A 23,895-nucleotide genomic window follows, 5' to 3' on the forward strand; every position below is an offset into this window, starting at 1 on the left:
GCAGTTTTCTGTATTTTGTTATTCATGTTTTTATTTTTCCCTGTTTATTTATGCTTTATGGGACCTTAATGTTTCTTTCAACAAATTTTAACAATTAAAAGTTCGAAAAATTGACTCTTATTAACATTTTTAGTAGTTTAAAGTGATATATTGTCTGGGATGGTGTTGAATATTATGGGACAAAAACCTTGTAATTAGCTACCAGTACATTTTTAGTTATTTTACAGACTTTTTTCCCTATTATTTTTTACACTATATTATTTTAAACTTCTAAAATGGCAATAAAAGTCAAGGTCTCATAATACAATTCATTTAATAAATGAGTAGCCTACTAGTATGTTAGATAATAAATAAAAACTATACTATTGTGTTTTTTAAATGTTAAAACAGCTCGTCATGCACCTAGATATGCTGTTTTATTTTAGTAATACCACCAATAGTTCAGGGATGATTAGGTTTATGCAAGCCTGGAAAAACATCAAAGAAATATAAATAATTATTGTGCCACTTTCTGGTAATTTACTCAGCTCTGAGCTCTGGGTGTGATGTGATATGCTACTAGGTGAAGCATGTGCTTCCTTTAAATTGTAGATATCAAGACTTTACACACTCTCCTTGTCACTGGACCTAAGAATATATATGTTTAGAAATTCATAAATTGCGTGCGTAGAAGAGCATAAAAGTGAAAGTGGGTGCATATAGATCATGTTCATAGATGTGTACAATAGATGTGTATTTACTCCGCCACATACATAAATATTAGATTAAAACTTAAGTTACATTTTAAATCTATACCGTAGTTTTTATGTTGATTAATTTTGGAACAGGCGGAAATTTAGGCAACCCTCAGTGGTGGCGCGAGGACCTTTTTTAGTGACCAATATGGCGGCTTCCAGCGGAAAGTCGGTGTTATTCGTGTGCTTGGGTAAGAAATGCTATAAAATATCCCCTGACCTTCCTTAATGACATTACGGTGTTTCGATGGCCAGCTGACAAACAATGTTACTGCTGAACTAAACGGTTAAACTGTTATCAGTGTTTCACACTGTGATAGTCGACTCATTCACTGAATGAAAGCTGTCATCGTCAGCTCAAACACTGCCATTCTGATGCAATCAACACAGGAATTTATTTGTATTGTTATATTGGTGCACTTATTATTATTATAGTTGGCTCATATAAACCGTAACATAAGCTATATGTGTATTTCTCACCACCAACAACTTATGTTTACATATTTGTTAAAGTTATAGCGTCAACTCAACACACAAACTAAGCAGATTTGGTAAGCTTTCATATAACGTTACTTTCCAAGTCATTAGAAAAGGTTATTAATATCCTTCTTAGAGTTTTGCAAGATATCATGCTTTATTGTCTGTAAATTGTTTTATTTACGTTTTTTTTTTCAAAGTTATACACGTTTGAACATTTGCTCAATTTTACTAAGAGGATGTTTTATAGTAATAATAACCAACATTAAATAAATACACAAATTCTCAGTGTGTTTTTGTGCTGGTAACTTTGTCCCAGGATTATTAAACTTTTAAATAACATCTCCAAATATGACCATAATCATGTGTATTTTAGAATTTTATACAGCAGTTGTATACTTTTGTATATGTATATAAGCAATTCCAGCATTATGGATGTGACATTTGCAGTAAAAAGTCAAAACATGAATTGGCACAGAAAGCATACGTTGACATTATATTGAAACTTTTGTTTATATTTTACCGAACAACTGACAACAAAGTTATAGGATCAAAAAATATCAATCTGTAAACACGTTTTGAACTTGAAACTTGGGAAATAAACATGTTTTATGGATGTGACAAAAAAAAGTCTGCGGGTTTACAGCATACAATATACTTTGTAGAAATTCTGTCAATCAAACTGCTTGACCCCCAAGAAAACTATGATAATCAAAAGGATATAAGTTGGCTCTCTATGAAACACAAAATGATTGGTTTTAGTTAATTTAATATTTTCACATTTATGAGGAAAGTGTGTCGTTATGGATGTGACAGATGTAAAATTGCCACTTGTGTGACTTTGATAAATCAAATCAAATAGTTTGAAAACATTAACAGATGAATTTGAGTATTTTTAAAGCACTGTAAAATACTTGCTTACACAAAAAAACCCAGAAACGGTTTGCTTATTTTGGTGAAAACTTAATTTTTTTCATGGCAAGGTTGACATTTGCACGTAATTACTCTAATATATATATATATTTCTAATATTTGAAGTTTCCTGGGAAAACTTATACCAGATTTCAAGAAATAAGAGAGAGAAAATAACAAAAATAAGAATATTAAGCAGCACAGTTATTTTCAACCTTGATCAAATGAACATTTCTGAACGTTTGGTAGCACTTTACAATAAGATTGTATTAAGTAACATGAACAAACAGTAAACAAAACATTTACTACTAGGGATGCTCTGATCGATCGGCTGGAGATCGGAATTGGCCAATAATCACATTTTATGACTCGATCGGTTCTCGCTAATCCAGCCGATCTCATGAACTGATCGCAGGTGTTTGTTTATGGGTTTACATGCAGAGGACCCTGACGTGCTAGTTGGAGAGCAAAATATTGGAATTTTACGTATATTTAGGCCTTTGCATGTATAACAACAGAAAGTTTTGTGTTTTTAACCATTGCAAAGTTATTAAAACATGACTGAACATTTTAATGAAATAAAAAAAGTGACAATTTTTTTTTAACTTAAATATTTAATAATATACCTTTTTGTAATATACTTGTTTCAGTAAATATGTATTTATAGGTGTGCATTTTAACTTCTTATGCATCAAATATGCATGAGATGAAATAAGTTGCAAGCTTTTTTCATTAAGACATGTTGAATTTTTCTTCCATCATTTACTTACCAATTTAAATTTTTAAAAAAAATCTGTTTTATCTATTATTTTCTGTAAAGCTGCTTCTGATCATGACATGTCCACATGAAATAAGAGACATGTTAAGTGGGTTATATAGAACATTCTTAGTTTATTCTCTTAGGTAAGGACACGTAAGTATTATACTTGGAAAAAAAATGCTTTAAGTATTATAAAGCTTAAAGCATCAGAATCAATACTCCACATCAGCTGATCATCATGACAAGTTATTGGTACTCTGTATCGGCTGCAAAAATCCTGATCAGAGCATAACTGTTTATTACAGTATTTATTCATCTTTGTTAAGGTTGCTTAATAGAAAATAAAGTTGTTTATTTTCAGTTCATCTTAACTTACAGTGCATAAACTAATATAAACATGCATGAATTTGGATTTTAATAATACATTAGTAAATGTTCATATATGATTAATAAATACTGAACATTTATTGTTTATTATTAGTTTATGTTAGCAACTACATTGAAGAAACCTCATTGTAAAGTTTGACAGAATGGTTCTTTCAAAACAAAGCCTTAAATCAATTAAATTGCTAACTAAATATTACTGCATTTTTTACAATTCACATTGTTTTAATCAAATTAAATGTGACTTTGTTAAAGTTGCCTGCCAAATGAATATAATTCTTAACTTTCACCTCGATACCCAGGGAATATCTGCAGATCTCCAATCGCGGAGGCTGTCTTCAGAAAGATGGCCACAGACAGCGGAGTGGTGGATAAGGTAAGGCACAGCATGTCAAGCTTTGTTTATTAAATAATGTGTATGATGATCAGAGTTTATGAAGACTTAAAAATCAAACAGCATGTGCTTCAGTGTATTGACTGTGACACTGCATCATCTTCTGGAGGAAATGATTGGTTGGTGTTGATGTTCACTAACTTTAAGCGATTAAGCAGGTATGTAACAAAGTGATGTTTGCACTCCAGAACAACAGCAATTCATAATAAATATTTCCTTTTTTCTGTTACATCACTGCCTAAATTTATTCATTTAATAATTTTTTAAAAACTTTTTGTTGTTTTTTTAATATTCAGTCTAGGGCTGCACAATATATCATTGCAGCATCGATATCACAATGTTCGAGTCCTCAATAATCACATCGCAGGGATTGCAGTTGACCAGACATTACAGTTAACAACATAGTGGAGTCATATCACATTTTACCCTCAAAGTGAAAATGTATTATTATTATTTATTATTATTTTTAAGGCCTGTTACCGTATTAGCATTTCAAGCTAATGTAAGTCCAAAATGTTGGTCCAATGAACATTTACACAACAATTAACAATAAAAGATACAATATAAAACAAAACATAAAGTAAATTAATTATAGATGAACACAAGAAGTATCATCTAAAAAGTAAGTATATATATATATATATAAATGTATATATGTATATATGTATGTATATATATATGTATGTATGTGTATGTATATATATATATATATATATGTGTGTGTATGTACATATATATATTTATATATATATATATATATATATATATATATATATATATATATGTAACTTATTTTTATTTATTTTTAGAAATACGTGAATTTCCCTTTGTGATTAATAAAATCTATCAAACAAATAAATTAAATTAAAAAGAATAAATCAAAACTGAAGGTCAGTATTTATCTAAATTTGTCTAATCCTCTTCAGTTTAACTATTTTCTGTAGACTTGATGTCTTTTCATAAATATTTTAAGTGCTTGTAGTTTAAGTGCATGAGGTGATGCACCTTTTGGAAGAGAGAGTATTGCTATCATGATCATTTTATTGTAGAGGTTTGACTTGAGGGCTGTAGTTGCACAAGGTACAAAAATTGCACACCAAAAAAGCATGTTTCTTGCTGTTCAAAAAGCTTGAAAGTCGAAACCTTAGCCTCGTGAGCCAAAATGCAGAGAAACACTGTCAGATTGATTCCAGCCTTTAAGTGTAAGGCCAGATATATTAAAAATGTGGATGCTGGGCCAACACTATCTCATTGGATATGCTTAACTTGCATTTTTGTGGCTGTAACAAACCACTATATAGTAACGTATATATGCATACAATGAGTTTTAAACCTGCATAGCCTGCCAGAAGATTGGCATCAGCACAATTTTGGTGTGTTTTTAAAAGAAAACTATTCTCACCAAGGCTGCATTTATTTGATGAAAAATACAGTACAACTTGTTTAATTGTTAAATGGTTTACAGTTGACTTTTTTCTGGTTTGGAATTAAATAATTTTTCGTGATTCAATTACAATACAATTTCTGCATCATTACTCCAGTCTTTAGTGTCACATGGTTCTTTATTTGCTGTTCTGTTATGATCAGTTACTTTATTTACTCAATCTTTAATAATTATTCTTTTAATTAAATTATAAAAAACATGTTTCCAGCTTGAGAGTGTTGTAAAATCTGATATATTTTATGTTGATAAAAAGAAAGTTCAGATTGACAAAATAGTTTTTTTCTGTATCTTTTCTTTTTGTGTATTTACCAGGGTTTTTTCTGTCTCAAAATAAGACAAGTGAAATCTTGTAAATACCCTGGTGTCCAAGATAAAACATTTTTATATATATATATATATATATATATATATATATATATATATATATATATATATATATATATATATATATATATATATATACACACACACAAAATGTTCTGTATCTTCCTAAAAAAGAGCTTTTAGCACAGATAACAATAGTAAATGTTTCTTGTGCAGAAGATTAACACATATTGATTTCTGAAGGATCATGTGACATGATCAAAGACAAAACTAATGATGCAGAAAAGTTAACTTTAAATTACAGGAGTAAATTAAATGTTAAATTTTGCTGGATAAGAAAACATTTGTTATTACTGTATTTGTAATCAAATTCTTTTGATATAATTCATAGTTGTTCCGTTTTTACTGTAATTTTCATCAACCTAAATGTTCAGGTTTTACTATATTCTTCATCAAAAAACACATTGAATGTTCACAATTGTTCATTTTTACTGTATTTTTCATCAAAAATATTTTATGTTCATAATTGTTTATTTTTTTACTGTATTTTGATAAAATCCATTTTATATGTTCATAATTGTTTAGTTTTACTGTATTGTAGATCAAATACATTTTAAATCATTCAGAAATGTTCAGTTTTTACTGTGTTAATCAAATATATTTTATAAAATTTATAATTGTTCATTTTTTACTATATTAAAGGTGCAGTATGTAAATTTTTGAGCATAAAAATACCATGATATATTTGCAGATATTTATGAAATATGCTAAGTAAACATTCTTGTTTATCTGAAAAACAATGCTTAAGTCAGATATTGTGTTTTGAAAATGTGCGTTACGTGCTGGAACGTGTGTCGTTGTTTTGGTCATTTAACCCGGGTTGCCTTGGTGGAAAAGGGCGTATTTCATCCATTCAGTCAAGAAGGTTCTCAAATTGTGCGTCTGTGACTGATATGTGACCTGTGGTGGACAGTAGCAGCCTCCAAAATTAGATACAGATTAAGAGTTCCACATGACGTTATTAATTAGTTATTAATAATATAATATTTAAATGTAAACAGTAAGTGAGCAAGTTACATTGTAACCCAGTGTACTAACACTATGTGACGAGATTTACAGTGACAAGCAATTTGGCTGTTTGCACCAGACAAAATACAGCAGAATAGTGCACTCACTGCACTTCAGCAAAATGGTAAGATTTCTAATCTAATGAATACATAGTAAACCCCTTTAACATTATTAAATATAGATGCGGAATCGCTGATAAGTGTTGGGTTTGCACCAAGTAACAGTTTTAAAGGTCAATTTCAAATGGTTTATTTTATTTTCATGATCTGAGGTGAACTATCTGCTGCTGCTTTCAGTAGTATGGCAGTTTTCAATAATATATATATACATATACATATACATATATATATATATATATATATATATATATATATATATATATATATATATATATATATATATATATATATATATATATATATATATATATATATATATTTATTCATTCATTTCAGGTGTTGGTTAGGACAAAAACTGTTTCTCCTATCGCATGCCATTGCTTTTTATTTAGAGCATGATTTAAATCAGCCTTAAATCAGCATTTAGGCTCGATAGTCAGGCACGCTCCTTTTGGTGTCGTCAATCTGGCGACCTGCGTTTGTGTGTTTTTTTTTTTTTTTTTTTTTTTAAACCAGGAATGCAATACCTAGTTCAACCACTGGGTGTCAAACTTACATACTGCACCTTTAATGCACAATCAGGATGTATTTAATGCACAGAATAGGATAGGAAATCTTAGTCCTGGTAATATAGACCTTTAAATGATACTCTTCTTTTTGTGTGTGTTTATGCATGTTTGTTTGTATCGTTATGCTTTATATGTGTGTGTGTCTTCAGTGGAGAATAGACAGTGCCGCCACGTCCACCTATGAGATCGGAAACCCCCCGGATCACCGTGGCCAGGCCTGCATGAAGAAGCATGGCGTTTCCATGAGGCACGTGGCGCGGCAGGTACGGCGGGGTCCTGATTAGCACTCAACTAGAGCCGTGTTTTCTGTGTGTGTGTGTTACAGTGGGTTATAGACTCTGGTGCCACCTCTGATTGGAATACTGGCAGCACTCCTGATGCCCGTGGTCTGGCCTGCCTCAGGAAACATGGCATAGAGACAGATCACAGGGCAAGACAGGTACTGCAGATGTGGGATTTGGTTTGTACGCGTGTTATGAAACTTGGAGGTCAGCTAGTTTTTTTTGGGCAAGAATGCTATTTTATAACCACTTAACATTTACTGGCCACTTTATTAGATACACCTCATTTGTACCAGGTTGGACCAATTTAATTTCAGTAACTTTCATATAAACCAACGGTTCTTTCTTATAAATCATGTTTATAAGATGTTTGAAAGCAGCCAGCCTCTAATGGTAAAAATCCACCCACTGATTTTTTTGCAATCACAATAAAAGAACAAGACATTTTAGAAGAAAAAAAACATTGAAAGTCTACAAATTTATATATATCTTTTTGTCCAAGTAGCCTTGAAATATCTTTTGAAAAACATTTGCTTTCTATTTATTAAAATGTTTTGCTTGTTGTTGTGGTTAGGCTATTTTTCACTACCTTTTTTCCCTATTCCACATGGCAATCCACTATCAAGTGCACCCACCAGGCGGTACCTCTTAAATAATGGTCTGTTGTTTGTCTACTCCATGCTCAACCAGCCTCTTCTAGATTTTGCACGAACGTTTTCAGATTTTCGCAGCCTAAATTTACTTTTGTTGCAACCTTTTGGAAAATTGACCTCAATATTTGTAGGATTTTTTGTGTTTTACTGTATTAATGTTATAAATATTGCAGTATAAAATGTTAGCAAATTTACACATCTTAGTAATTTCTTACTTTTGAACCTTTCTGTAATTTATATAAAGGGAAACAAAGAGAGAAAGGGTTTAGTGTCGAAAGCGGGTCACACACCTCAGGAGAAGCACAGTGCAAAAGTCTGCAAGAAAGGGCCAAAGTCGGCAGAAATCAAAACATGGCTAGCTCCTTCCATTTTTTTCCAATTTGCTTGAATTTGCATTCAATTTAACGATCGCAGAATCACAAAATTCTGGAAGCTCTGCTCAACACAACCAACTGTTTTTTTATTTCATTATAGATCATCGATATTGTGCTTTTTAGTCAGTGAATGTCAGGGAATTCAACACTTGATTTCTTTTCCATTAACATAAACACAGCCATCAACAAACAGTGGAATCTCCAGAGACTTAATAATTTGTTTTCCAAATTATGTTTTAGTGTTTCCTCTAGGATTTTTTCCAGCTGTGGCGACAGGCCTTTTACACAGATCTACCAACTACCTATGGCGTTGTTTCAATGACAAATGTCGTGAACGCAGTATCACAAGTCGAGATAGCTTTTATGTGTAATACGAGCATGTGAATCTCTTCGCATGCTCGCCGGATTCCTCTGTTTGTGCACAAAACTTCTTGCTCAACTATACGCTGCTCAAATGCAGATTTTCTTCTGTGCTCTCAAATAAACTCTGCTGAAGTTGCGAGGCATATTTATGAATGTCTCCTATAGACCTAAGTTACAGAGCGGCATTAATGTGCCCTGAAGTAAAGTGAAACTGCTATGAACTCCAGCAAGACAAAGTCATTGTATGCAGAGTCATAGACCTTTATCTATAAACTATACTTATGGAAACTGTTCATCCTGATTGAAAGCTGCATCGTGTTTGCTACAAAGTAAAGGTATAATTAACTTACCTTTTAATACATTTAGGTGTGATTATAACCCGCTATTAAAAAAAAACAAAAAACAACGACTTAGGGCCCTATCATACACTCGGCGCAATGTGGCGCAAGACGCGGCGCAATAATCTTTTGGTAGTTTCAGCTTGGCACAAGAGTCGTTTGAGGCGTTGCGCTACGCTGTTTAAATAGCAAATGCATTAGCGCTCATTTGTGCGCCCATAGGCGTTCTGGTCTAAAAAGGTCGGGGTTCTGAGGCGCATTGATGGCGCGTTGCTATTTTGAGAAACTAAAATAGATTTTTCATTAGACTAAAACAAACCTGGTCTAAACTCCGGCGCAGAGTTGCGCCTCGCTTATACACTGCTTAATATGCACAAGAAAGCAATAGGCAAATTGAGTTTAGGGTTGAGTTTATTTTCTTAATGAGTTATAGATGTGTTTTGAGAATAAAGCAATTAGAGTCTCATCTCCCATTCCCTTTAAGAGTCAGCTGCGTCATGCTAAGAGCGCATTCGCTATTTACAGGACGCAAAGTAAGTCTAAGTGAAAAAAATTAGCATTTCACTAGCAAACAGTTAACAGTTGACAGTTTTTTAAACAGAAAACTGTTAAACAGAGCATCTACTGCGTGAGAATGAGAGATAAATGATCTACTTTCATTTTCGCTCTTGGATAGGGAAACCTTTACACACAGACATAAATTAGTCTATAAATAAATACTTTTGTTTGTTAAGCGCAAATATTTGTTTCAAAACTATTTCTAAATTCAGTTCTTATTTCCAGCAAACGAATAAATGAACAATAATAACAAAGTGTGTTCAAAAACCTGAGTTATATCCTAAAACACATGCTGTGCCCCATATGGTCTAAAACCTGACAGGTGGGCAAATCTAAGCTTGTTTATTATAAAAACAAATATAAATATGGATATAATAAATAATACTGCTAATAATAAGAAAATATAACAAGCAAATTGTCATGAATGAACTGAAAAAGCCTCCCGAGATGAAGAAGACATAAAAGCAGTGATTTTTCATATTTATGTAGGCTAGAAAATAATGTTTTGAAATATTTTAATCCTTTATATTTATATCCTATATCTATTCTTATTATATCCTATAAATATTCTTAATATTACAATTTTTTCATATGTAAAGATATTTGCCTATTGCTCTCTTGTGTGTATTAAGCAGTGTGTAAGCGAGGTGCAACTCTGCGCCGGAGTTTAGACCGGGTTTGTTTTGGTCTAATGAAAATTATTATCTATTATAGTTTTACTGTATTATATTATCTGTATTATCTATTATAATCTATTATAGTTTCTCAAAATAGCAACGCGCCATCAATGCGCCTCAGAATGCCTTCCTTTTTAGACCAGAACGCCTATGGGCGCACAAATGAGCGCTAATGCATTTGCTATTTTAACAGCGTAGCGCAACGCCTCAAAACGACTCTTGTGCCAAGCTGAAACTACCAAACAATTTTTGCGCCGCGCCTTGCGCCACATTGCGCAGGGTGTATGATAGGGCCCCAATAAAGCATAATTCTGCTGTGTTTATTTTCCTCTTTATATTAACATGGCCGTGCTCAATCCATGCATTTGATTAGGGCCGGGGTGTGTCTGGCCAAGTTCCTTCGTCCGAGTGATGTCACGTAAATTGCGACAAACGCGGGAAGGTGATGTGACGCTCTCTACATGTAGCGAAACTATAGAGCGAAACAGACGGCAAAATGGGAAAATGTAAGTTAACATACTCCTAGTTGGAGAAAGATGAGCATTTTTACCTACAGAATTGCACTCGCTTGATATTTTCTTACCATTCTCTGACTGTAAACCCTTGAGATGCCTGTTGACGAAAATCCCAGTAGATCAGTGGTTTCTGAAATACTCAGACCAGCCAACAGTCATGTCATGCTTAAAGTCATTTCAGTTCTTCCCCATGCTCATGCTCATTTTGAATTTCGGCAGATCATCTTGACCAAATCAACAAATATAAATGCATTGAATCACTCTTATGTGGTTGGTTCATTAGGGATTTATAATCTATAACAAGATATAGATCTTGATATAGATCTGAGCATGGTTAGACTAATAACAGTTTTGCTGCCCAACACACTGGAAAACTAAAAACTTGAAGCAAATAATACTTGATTAAAAATAAGGCAGATGGTGGGAGAGGAATGAGCGCATGAAGCTTTCAGCACAGTATCGATGTGCATAACACTATGGACGACACATTTATCATCATTTCAATAACTTCAGTCAGTGTCGCTCATGAAACCTTGCCCATACACCCTTTCCCATATATTAAGTCAGTTTTGGCGAGAGAGCATGCATTAATATTATCGAACCACAAATTACAGCCAAACGTACTTCATCTTTGTCACACACCATAGAGGTTTTATCTTTTCCCCTTATTTTTAAGCTTTTTCCAATAAATTGATTTGGACAGTCGTCCTCTGCCTGTCTGCTATTGACCCCTCTTCTCAATCTCCCTCTGTGTTTTCTGCCGTTTTTCATCTATCATCTATGTTTCCTGAAGAAATTCTCCATAGAGTTTGTTGTTTTGAATTGGCTTCCAAATAGTGTTTGGTCTGTATTTTGATAAAACACAGTTGCTTCATAACGTACTATCGACGTGTCCTTCGTAGCATATCCATAAATCACAAATAGATCACTTAATGGGAACTATAACCTTTTCCCAAGAAGCAAGGCTGTTGCTGGGTGGGAAACATAACTGCCCTACAAACATTGCTTCTTTTTATTAATAATGAGTTGGGATTTTCATCACATATATTCAGTTGAAGTCAGAATTATTAATCTCCCCTTTAATTTCTTTTTATTTTATTATTATTATTTTTTAAATATTTGCTAAATTATGTTTAACAGAGCAAGGACATTTTCACAGTATGTCTGATATTTTTTTTTTACTTCTGGGGAAAGTCTTATTTGTTTTTTCGGCTAGAATAAAAACAGCTTTTAATTTTTTATGTTATGTTTTATGTAAATAATTCTGACTTCAGCTGTACACAAATTGGTCTTTCAGTGGTTTTGCTACCATATAAGAACCTGTAAACACCCAATTTAGTTCTATAGGCATTTTTTGGAGTTGTTAAAGGAACAGTCCACATTTTTTAAAGCCACCTTTGGTTAAACTGTTAAGTTTTACCAGTTTTGAATCCTTTCAGCTGATCTCCAGATTGGGCGGAAGCACTTTTAGTTTAAATTAGTTTCAACCTCTAAAAATTGTTTCATTCATTAGCAATTCTTTGGGGTGGTTAAAGGAACACTTTACCTTTTTTGAAGCTCCCTATAGAGAAAAGGTCAGTTTTACCAGCTTTAAATCCATTCAGCCAATCTCAAGGTCTGGCGGTATCACTTTTAGCTTAGCATAGATCATTGAATCGGATTAGACCATTCGCATCTTGATGAGAAATTTCCAAGAAGAGTATTGATTATTTTCCTATTTAAAGCTGGACTCTTCTGGTGTAGTAAGACTGACAGAAAATTAAAAATTTCTATTTTCTATATTTATATTGCCAGAAAAAAAGCTCTGTGTGATATCATTGTGGCTCCTGCAGTCATAGTAAGACGGCAACATTCCTTAATTATTATGCCAGTATGAGAGTATATTTAACAGCTATATTGGTCTGTTAAATAGCAACTCTTCATTTTTTTTGTCTGTCGTAGTGCACGATGTAACTTTTGCCCTACAAACATAGCTTATTTTTATTAATAGTGGTGGGGATTTTCACCACATATACACACATATTGGCTTTTGGTGGTTGTGTGCTACCACAGTGGTTCTCAAACTTTTTTCATCAAGTACCACCTCAGGAACAATTTGTCTCTACAAGTACCACCAAAATGAGCAGTATTGAAATACAGCAGCGTAGTAGGCCCAGTAAAGCAGCTAAAACTCTGCACGGTTAAAAAAAACATGGCAGATTACCTCAAAAACATAGGCTATATGTCATATATGGCATATTATATACATCATTTTTGGTAAATTTTGAATGTGTGTAGCATGTACATGACATATTTCATTCCTCCGCGTACCACTAAAAGGAAGCCTGCGTACCACTAGTGGTACACGTACCACAGTTTGAGAACCACTGCGCTACCATATAATGTGCTACCATATAAGAACCTATAAACCCAGCTTAGTTCTGTAGCTGTTCTATGGGTTGTTAAATGAACACTCCACGTTTTTGAAGCCACCTTGAGTCAAATAATTCATCTTTAAAAGTTTTTAATTGGGCCGCTAGTGAGCAGGTATGGAATAGGTTATGTTTTGGGTGAGCGCCGCTAAATTTGAATAACCTGTACTCAAACTGTACTTTGAGCATCTTGTGTTTGAAATGCATGGTAAAACATTATTAATACTTTGTTTACACAACTTTTCTTTCTGTTTTGGTCATGGTAATGCATAAATGGCGAAAAGTCTGCGACAATATACCTACCTACACCGGAAAGACTATTGCGAGTAGGCCTGGCGCCTCGTGTAGTGATCAGAAATCCCCAGAGAAACTAACTGAGATGGTGGATACAAAAGTTTTTAATTAATTCTGTCCATCTCGATGTTAGGCGGAAGCATTTTTAGCTTGGCATAGATCATTGAATCAGATTAGACCATTAGCATCTTGATGAAACATTTCCAATAAGAGTTTTGATCATTCTCTTATTTAAAGCTTGACTTTTCTATACTTACATGGTGTACTAAGACTGATAGAAAACTAAAAGTTGCTATTTTCTAGATCTACTGTATATGGACAGGAAAACCACTGCATAATATAATTGATGTGGCTGCAGTGATAGTATGACTGCACAGTTCCTTGTTATGCCAGTATGAGAGTATATTTCCCAGCTATATTGGTCTAGAAAACAGCTAATTTTTCATGACAAACTCTTCATGTTTGTCAGTCGTAGTGCATGATGTAACAGCAGCCCTACGAACATAGCTACTTTTCATTAATAATGGTGGGGATTTTCACCATATGTAAACGTAAATGATGATGATGAAACCGCATCCCGCGTCTACTGTGGATCAGTTACTTTTCAAATGTGTGTGCGACTGCGCGTGTCATGCATCACACACCAAGATTAATTCTGATTGGATATTTTCCAAAACATCCCTCAATCACATTCTCGAAAATGTCAGTATATTTTTTATTATAGTTGTCGTCATCATCCCCTCATTTTTATTTACTTTTCGTCAGTAGAAACTTGTTCATCATGAAAATTATAATGAAAGTTTTTCGTCAGCGAAATTAACACTGGACAAGAAACCATCATGCTTGATTATAGGCTCTTTTTGGGTGATCAAAACAAGCGTGCTTGCTAGTTTATATCCTGTGCTTAGATGCTGGATATTTTTTTTGCATCTCTTTGATTAAAAAAAAAAAAAATTAGCAGAACACAAAACCGCTCAAAATATGGAGCACACAATGTTAAAGCAAGGCCACTGCATCACCTTGTCTGAAATATCCACGGTTTGACCTATTACATGTCAAACGAAGAGAAAACTCCTAACTTGCGTGCTTTCCTCCCCCATATTTCAGACGTCAGTCAGATATTTCAGTCATGTGGGCGAGCTTTAGTTTGGCCTTTTGAGGTCAGGTTTTACAGAGCTGAGCTTACACCAAAGACATCTTTGTCCAGTTGACCTCACACAAATCAACAATTATACAGGCAAAATGGTATAGCCAAACAGGCGTTCCTCTAGTTTTTTCACCCCTCATGCATGTTACGTTTAAACACTTTTCAGGTTTTTGTTCTTCTGTTGTTTTTATAAATTGGAAACATTCTATTATGACCGACCCTGGGCAGTGGCGTACCAGATGAATCATGCTTTCTTGCTCAATAAATGCGCACACATATGTACAGCCACAGATGTGCTTTGATCTGTTCCTTCACGTTTTGAGCGAGGGAAACGAATGTTTGAGCAGACATAGACAGCACGTTTGCTCGCTCTACAGACTTTTCCTTATGTTCTCTGGAGTTTGTTCAAGCTTACGACGTGCTCTTTGGGCTGCAGATTTAAAAAAAAGACAGGAAGAATTAGAGAGAAGGGGGGTTGATGGTGGCTGAAAGGGTCTTAAAGGGTCACTGCTGGACAATGTGCATGAAGCATTGCATACGATACTTATGCTGTCTTTTCACTTTCTTAGGTCACCAAGGATGACTTCATGAGTTTTGATTACATCCTCTGCATGGACGAAAGCAATTTAAGGTATGTGCAAAGGTTAAATTAGGATTTTGGAGGAGTAATAGCCATATATTGGGATTTTGATTAATTCAGTAGATACAGTACCTTTTGGGTAACTTTATGGGTAAATGGTATAATTATAAATATGATATATTTTTTTTTATTTAAAAGGTGTATTTTTATTGAACATGTTAGATATGAAAAATGCAGTACAAATAGCTTTTTTCTCTTCTTTTTTTTTAAACAGCAAACAAAACTCATCGCACACATACATTTAGGCTCTATAAAAATATATTAATAATATTAAAATAAAATACAAATAAATAATAATATTATGTAAGAATATTTTATAATAAAAAATAACAGGTTCTACACTTCTAAAATAAATAAAGGGTCTTTCTTCTTTGTGATCTAAAACAAGTTGCCAAGTGTGAAAAAACAAATCAGTACAATCTCTTCCAGTACATCATATCTTTTCTAAGGTCAGATGGTGTAGGAGTTGCGATACACTTTGAGAAGTGCCATGGGACTTTAAATGACCTTGGTTTAATGTCTTAATCGAAAATGGCACCCTCTGACAGTATAGTGTCCCCTTCACTATACTGAGACATTAGGACATAGACCGCAGGTTGATTGCCTCCTGCTGGCCTCACTAACACCACTTCCAACAGCAAACTAGTTTTCCCATGTGGTCTTCCATCCGTGGCCTATGTTTGCTTTACAAATATTATTGAGAATGACATATCATATTCTAAAACATAAAATCACTTACAAAAGCTAACACTATTCTAACATAATATAAATCATATAAATAAATAAATAATGAGGCGATTTATCAAGAAATTAAATTTAATAATTATTATGTATTAGAAATAAAAAAAACATACTTTAATAATAATATAAATAATTATGATGATGATGATGATTATGATGATGATGATGATTATTATTATTATTATTATGATTAAGTAGGATATTGTATATTTATTTATTTTTTAAAATTCTATTTTTACAATTTGACATGCAAACCGCAGCAGAAGGTTGTAACCAACAGGCCCATGTCATATACAGTACAGATACTTAATAAATAACCCACTATAAATTAAAAGAATTAACGTATGCTTTTTGTTTTCACAAGCTTTGTAGACGTAACATAAATTCCACTTTTATATATTAGGTCACCTATAGCTTTCGCCATCAGGCTGTGTTTAAAATGATTAAGTTAGAATAAAGACATATACTGTATGAGAGGTTTACACTGACTGTGTGCTATATGTTTCATGTTGTTTTTGAACTCAAATAAGGACTGAATGTATGCTGTGTTTTGTTTTTCTGTAATTGGTAACATATCGGAGACTGTAAGGGGCTGTATGTGTTCATATATGTTGCATTTATTTATTTATATATTTAGCAATGTTTTCAAAGTGCACTGCAAAGGGAGCACAATTGTAAACATGAAGATTGCTAAAACTAAACTGTAAAAATAGTTAGAAAGCAAATCACACCTAAAAGAGACGACCTTGATGCTTTTTTACTTTTCATAATTCCAACTTTGAATGTTAGAGTGTTCTAAATGAATAGGGCATAGAGGGGATAAGGGGGAATAGAACACAGCCATAAACTATGTTTCAAACTACTCCAGAGGTATAGTTGCGAATGCTGAAGTTTGCGCTGCAGTTTGCGAATGTTCGTTGGAACGATGGGTTTGGGAAACAGCAAATCGACAAACTATGTTTGTAACGAAGGAAATTGTGACTTTAGTTGGCTAGCGATGGTTTTGGGAAACGCACCCCAGGTTCTTGACCAGGCTTATCCCTGCTTAGCTTCAATGAGTGGCAGGTCTTTGGCTGCAGGGTGATATAGATGGATTGAAACAAAAGCAGAGGCACGGCTGTTCACAACCGATCTCTGATTGGTGTATTGCATATCGTTCCCTGATTTGTCAGTACCCTCTCATATTACCGTTACACAACTGGAATACTGCAAGCATGGATGCAGGCAAAATATGCGCATCCCTAATGGCCATGGTTGGTCACTTATCATGCATTTTAGGATGTATGGTGTGCATGGAGATTTCTCTGAAACACAATATTAATAGTTTTAGAATGAAAATGCACTACTTATCCCTAGCAAATATATCAATATTTCTGCAAATATACACACTTTTGGACTTAAAAGCCTGTATGGATGCTGTACAGTGAATCTCTGCGAGCATGAATAAACTGGAGGAGACGTGAATGAATATGAATTCACATTCTTATCCTATTCAGAATGTCAGATATTACTGATTGATAATAACATGCACGTGCAGGAAAAATGTTGCGAAAAGTGGGACCAAGTTCACTTCTCATTGAGTTTACTTGCACAAAAGTGACGAGCGGTAGTGAGGCCCTTGGCTTTTTTTTGTTGACAGTTTAAATAGCCTCGGGCTCCTACCTTACCCCTCCGAATGTCTCTCTGACAGGACAATGATGATTGATGATTCCAAAACTGAGTGAATAAATTATATTATGGATCTGTCAACACTGAAGTCTGCATCTACTAGTCTGTGGCCCCATCATTTGAAAGTGAAGTCAACGATGCAGGAAGGAGATTTTTTTTTTCTGGAATATTGTCAGAATCACATGTTTCTGCTAGATCCAGTGCTTATTAAGAAGATTACAGAGTTCTTTAGATTCTTCGTCTTTGCTCTGATTTGGCTTTTCTCTTGTTTAGCTCAGTGGGACATACTGATTCAATATAACTCATAATAATGCTTAGCAATACGTCTGTCATGGGTTAATTGATGTTAAAGATAAATGTGTACTGTCATAGACTGATGTATTTGCTTTCTATATTAACGATGGTATTTGGTCTGAGCTGGTAATCCTAAAGGTCAATGGTTTGAACCTGGAAAAGATGATCCCTAAACTTGAGAGTTAATGAGACGCCAAGATGCTCATTAAACAGGGCTTCGTACAGACCAGAGGTTTGCAAACTTTTAGATGCCACTGACCTCAAAATATGATTAGCATTCAGTGAGGTACTTCCTAAAGTTTAAAGGCTAAAAATATAACTAATTCTGGCAATTGCAAATCAGAAACATTTACTCCTGCTTCAGTACCACATGCTCCTTTAGAATGAGTTATGCTGATGTATTATTATCGTCGTGAACTAGGTTTCTATTCCAAGAAAGATCTTTTCAACCGAATGCAAATTTGGTGAATTTACATCAAGTTGTTTGAGTGGCTGTGTGTAGTATTGGTAACCTAGTGACCAGCAGTAAACAAGCCACATTAGTCACATGCTTTGTCAGAGTTTATTTTACAATTGCATTTCCATCTCCCATTATTCACATTAACCTTCACATTAACCTTTCTCCCATTATTCAAATCAAGTCCAAAATGGAGATGTTCTGTAAAACTGTATAGCTACACACTATGAATCATTTATTAAGCATCAGCAAATAGTGAATTCAATATCTGTTAAGCATTAACTCTACATTAATAAACGTTAGTAAGCCGTTTATAACTGCAGATACAAATGCTCTATTCTTGACTTACAAGCACATGTATAATGTGCTTAATAATTGTGTGTTCATCATTTGATAATGATTCCTTTTTCATGACTAAGTATTGTACTATTTATAAACTGTTATTTAAGCATAACTGTTGGTTTTTAAGATAATTCCGATAGGGTATATGCCGAAGCCTGCTAATAGGACTTTTAATTTGCCAGTAACCTGGGTTAAGCGCTTCCGGCGAACTGTATTCAATGCAAAAACCAGCATGTTTAAGGTCTGTTTTCTTTAAAAATCAGCGATCTCAACCAGCGAAAATCAGCGACCCCGATATAAAGTGGGTCTCTGGTTTTACAAGAAGCACTGCATTAAATTACATTTTCATCCGCCATGTCTTTATAATATGAGCATTTATTTTACCCCAGTATATTCAATGAAGCTTCTGCGCTAGCCTGCCAATTCTGATGGGCGCGTGCAAATAAACGGCTTTTTGTCTAGTTTTACGCTTGAGCAACTAAATGATTGCCGAAGTTTATTTAACTGAATGTATTTTAATGACATTACAACATTGATGCTGTAAAAGGAGCCGTATAAAATGGATGAAAGTTCAAAATAACAGGTCACCGGAAGTTTATCAGTATGGCAAGAACACTAGCTCGCCATATACCCTATTGGATAAGCAAATGATTAATAAACTATTCAGAATAACATTTATACAAATTATTATTCAGGCATATACTCGTAGTTCTTGTATGTATGGCAATAAATGCTTTATTAACTTTCAGTTTTGAGAACTAATCTAAAGTGAGAACTATTTATGCTTTATAATACCCTTATTAATGACAATTAAAAGCTCAGTTAAACACTAAACAGGAAAAAGGAGAAAATAAACGACTTTATTCATTTCTCTTCATTTGAAGAAACACAAATGCAATTGTATCAAATGAAAAATCTTTGCTACCTTATCTAAAATAAAATTACTGTACAGTTTAAACATCGCTAAACAACATTGAAATGTTGTATCTTAATATATTGTTAAACTATTATATTGCTGTTGTTGTACCTAATTTTATTTTGTGTTTTGACACTCCTGTTATTCACCCATGCTTAAACTTAACAGTAATTTTAATTGTTAGATAGGAGTTCCAAAATTATTGTTCATTTGATACTGAGCCTTTAATTGTCATTTATAAGGGATCTATAAAGCATAAATAGTCCTCAACTTAGGTCACAAAACTGAATGAAGTTAAGTTACTAAAGCATTTATTAACTTGCATAGTAACCATTACTATATGCCTGATTAATAAGATGTATAAACGTTGATTTCAATAGTTTATTAATCATTTACTAACTCATTCTGAATGATTCTAAAAGCCACCAACTACTCTTAATTACAAATGCTTTGTCAATAATGCAATTCTGAATTTAGTAATGAATAATCAACCAGTCACAAATTATGAAAGAACAAATATTATTACATTATAAATGCGCTTATAATTCGAAAATAAAGAATTTGTAGCTGCAGTTATAAACTACTTACCAGCGTCTATTAATGTAAAGTTAATACTTAACAGATATTGAATTCACTATTTGCTAATGCTTAATAAATGATTATTAGTGTGTAGTTATTATAAAGTGTTACCAGATGTTCTGATATCCTTTGTCACTTCCCGATATCGATTTATATTCCTGGACTCATAGTATCATCCAATACAGAGTACTGTTACTGAAAACAACAACAACAATAAATTCCATAAGAAAAATATATTGTTAAATATTCAATTCCATAACCAGTTTTATATTTGACAAAACACTAAAAAAAGCTTCTTGAGCTTATATTAATAAGGTGCACATGAGCATTGAAGTGTTTCTCAAATCTGATTCTTTCAGAATGGGACAAACATGAGAGTGAAGCACAAAAAACAAAACAAAGGAGAAGCCAGAAAAAAACAGCAGCAAACGATGCTTCTGCAACCTAAAACACGAACACACTGCCATGTTTAACTATTATTATCGCCTTCTGGACTATTATGATCTCAGAATGACGAAATTACTTTCTAACAGGAGGTTACACGTGCTGCTGAAGATTAAAGACACGTACTGTATGAGAGGTTTACACTCTCATTAGTCTTATAAGGATTAAATACGTGTTGTGTGTAGTTTTTCTGTAATTGGTAACATATCGGAGACTGTAAGGTTCTGTATGTCTTCATAATTGTTGCATTTGTTTATTTATTTTATATAATTGCAGTTACAGTAGGCTATTTCAGATAATTGATCTGCAGTAATAATCAAATCATGCTCATAGAAAGGTTAGTAATGAAAAATTATACACACGTATTTATGTGTATGAAGCATCTGGTTTGTGAGAAGTGCTTCACATATATTATATGAACGACCCGTACAGCTTTACTTTGACATTTCATTAAATAAAAATGATATCGTCTGAAACTTTGTCGTACACCACGCCCACCAGAAGGGTACCCTTACAGCGGAACCTGCTAAAAGTGACCTGTACCGACCCATACCGTACTGTACTTCTCAGTGGAAACGGGCCATTATAGTACATGTCTTTGGCCTGTGGGGGAAACCGGAGCACCTGGAGGTAACCCACATGAATTCAGGGAGAACGTGCAAACTACACACAGAAATGCCAACAGACCCAGCCAGGACTCGAACCAGCCACCTTCTTGCTGTGAGGCAACAGTGCTAACCACTGAGCCACCATGCCACCCTTTTATTTATTACATTATTATTATATTATTATATATTATTATTATTTTTTTCGCTACTTTTTTTTTTAGTTACAAACAACCCCACTTCAAGCCACCAACCGCCTGCTTTGATAATATGTAATATTGCGCACCCCTAGAAGTCGCTTGTTTTTAATATTCTTGTCATACATAATCAACCTCACTAGCTTTCATTACCCAGGAATTTGTATGTGTGTTTTTATTAATTATTTATTCATTTATTTTGTGTGTGTGTGTGTGTTTGTTTGTGTGTTTGTTTGTGTGTTTGTTTGTGTGTTTGTTTGTGTGTTTGTTTGTGTGTGTGTTTGTGTGTGTGTGTGTGTGTGTGTGTGTGTGTGTGTGTTGCAATGTTTTTGTCCTGGGAAAGAGTTGCAAAAAAAAATAAAAATCAAAGAGCAGGCAAATACTGTCAAGTTTCATTCTTATTTGAATCATATTTCCGAATTAGTCTGAAAGAACTGAGGAATCGCATCATTGATATGATTGTGCAACCGTCCACTGGCTGCACAGGATCTGAAGTGTGTGTCTTTTTTTTTTGACAGAGATCTGAACAAGAAGGCAAGCAGCGTGAAAAACAGCAAAGCCAAGATTGAGCTGCTCGGCTCCTACGATCCTGAAAAACAGCTTATTATCCAAGACCCGTACTATGTAAGTGCACACACATGCACACAGCGGGATCCGTCCCAAACCCTGGACACTCATTGCCAAATATTCAATGAAAGTGGCATCAGGCCAAAAAATAAAAAAATGTTGTTGAAACCTTATATGAATTTCCCAGAAACTGTGTCTCAAATCCTATGGTCTATAAACCTATGGTGCGTTTATTTGATGTCTTCTGAATCTCGTACTCTGCGTTTCATCTAAGTCTGACTCCTGCTGTTTACTAGTGTGGGAAACCTTTCAAATCAGCCTAGCGTTGTTAGATTATTTCGATGTTTCCCACAACCATCACTCCCTTTTAACATTCATCTTCATATGCGATCATGTTTCTTTGGTGATTCATGATGATCTGTTAATTCACGTTTTCAATATTACTTTGTTGGATGTTGAAATACTTAAAGCAGATAGAATTAAAATCAAAGTCATGATAATCGATGTTCTCTGTCAATCTGGAAAATAAATATCCTCCTTAGTGTTTTCCTGTTAAAATATCTAAACATCCTCAGGCCCAATCCCAATTCTATTTTTCTACTCCTTCCCTTTGGCCCTTGAGTGTAAAAGGGGAAAGGCTTCAAAATTTACCCTTAAGAAATGGCGATGGCTGTAGTTATTCCAATTGCATTATTTATTGGTATTTATCTTCAGGAAATCCTGAAGTGTGGTCCTGAAAAATATCAGTTTCAAGGGCTATCTTACCCTTAGCCCTACGCCTTCAATATGAAGAGAATTGCAACGCCTGTACAGGGTTCCCGCGGGTCCTTAAAAAGTCTTAATGTCTTAAATTAAAATCCGGGAAATTAAGGTCTTAAATTGTCTTAAATTTTACCGTAAAGTGGCTGTAGGTATTAAATTTTCAGCCGGTGTGCTTAATGATTATAGTGAAGCACAGTGGTCCACCGTAAAACATCTAATAGTTGATTAATTTAGCACTTGTAAAACAGGAGAGAAATGACAGTCTTCGTGAATTTTTAGCTTATTATGGTAGGTGAGCTACAGAGTACAGATGCTTACGTCGGTCTGCACCTGCGTGCTGTTATTATGCGGTTGTTGATGTGTCAAAATGCAAAGATGGGAAATTGTACATTTAATGACGTGGCAAAGAGGCAATGTGTAAATTCAGCAAAAAGACCTTTTCGTTAGGGACCATGGGGCTCAAAGTCGTCAAGTCGCACATGAAAGGTGGAAAGCAGCAGCGGGACGTTGCAGCAGCTTGTCATAGCAGGTCCAGGTCAATCCCTGTATTGTTTGCAGCTCGACCTAACAATGTTACTAGTTACTAATTTTAGGCCTATAGCCTGTTATGAATAAGTAATGTTAACCCTTATAAACAACTCATTCATGAAAAAAGACAAAAGAGCTGTGTGCCTGTGCACATTTGGATAATGTCGGGCTTTTAAAAAGCTGTCAATCAAAATGTACTTGTCGGGTTCGGGCTCTATCGGGCCTAACTTTTATATCCTGATTACAGCTCTAGTTTAGATGCCCCCTCACAGTCAGTTATAACAGTTTCATTTCACCACCAGACACCCAAAAGGCAAGTAGTGTGGGTTATCCATACTGTGACGAGGCACAATTTATTT

At 34.1% G+C, this 23,895-nt stretch overlaps 1 protein-coding gene across 2 annotated transcripts in view; it reads left to right on the plus strand.

Moving 5' to 3' along the window:
• The first annotated feature begins 861 nt into the window (after nucleotides 1–861).
• Nucleotides 862–23,895, plus strand: part of acp1 (acid phosphatase 1) — a 32,510-nt gene continuing 9,476 nt past the window's right edge. The window contains 5 exon segments of one of the 2 annotated variants that reach the window (NM_001244782.1): nucleotides 862–925; nucleotides 3,570–3,643; nucleotides 7,335–7,448; nucleotides 15,366–15,427; nucleotides 22,198–22,303. In NM_001244782.1, coding sequence (NP_001231711.1) covers nucleotides 883–925; nucleotides 3,570–3,643; nucleotides 7,335–7,448; nucleotides 15,366–15,427; nucleotides 22,198–22,303 — 399 coding nt within the window. In that variant the 5' untranslated portion in view covers nucleotides 862–882. 2 annotated transcript variants of the gene reach the window in all.

The sequence above is a fragment of the Danio rerio genome, chromosome 23 (assembly GCF_049306965.1).
Source record: "Danio rerio strain Tuebingen ecotype United States chromosome 23, GRCz12tu, whole genome shotgun sequence".
NCBI lineage: Eukaryota > Metazoa > Chordata > Actinopteri > Cypriniformes > Danionidae > Danio > Danio rerio.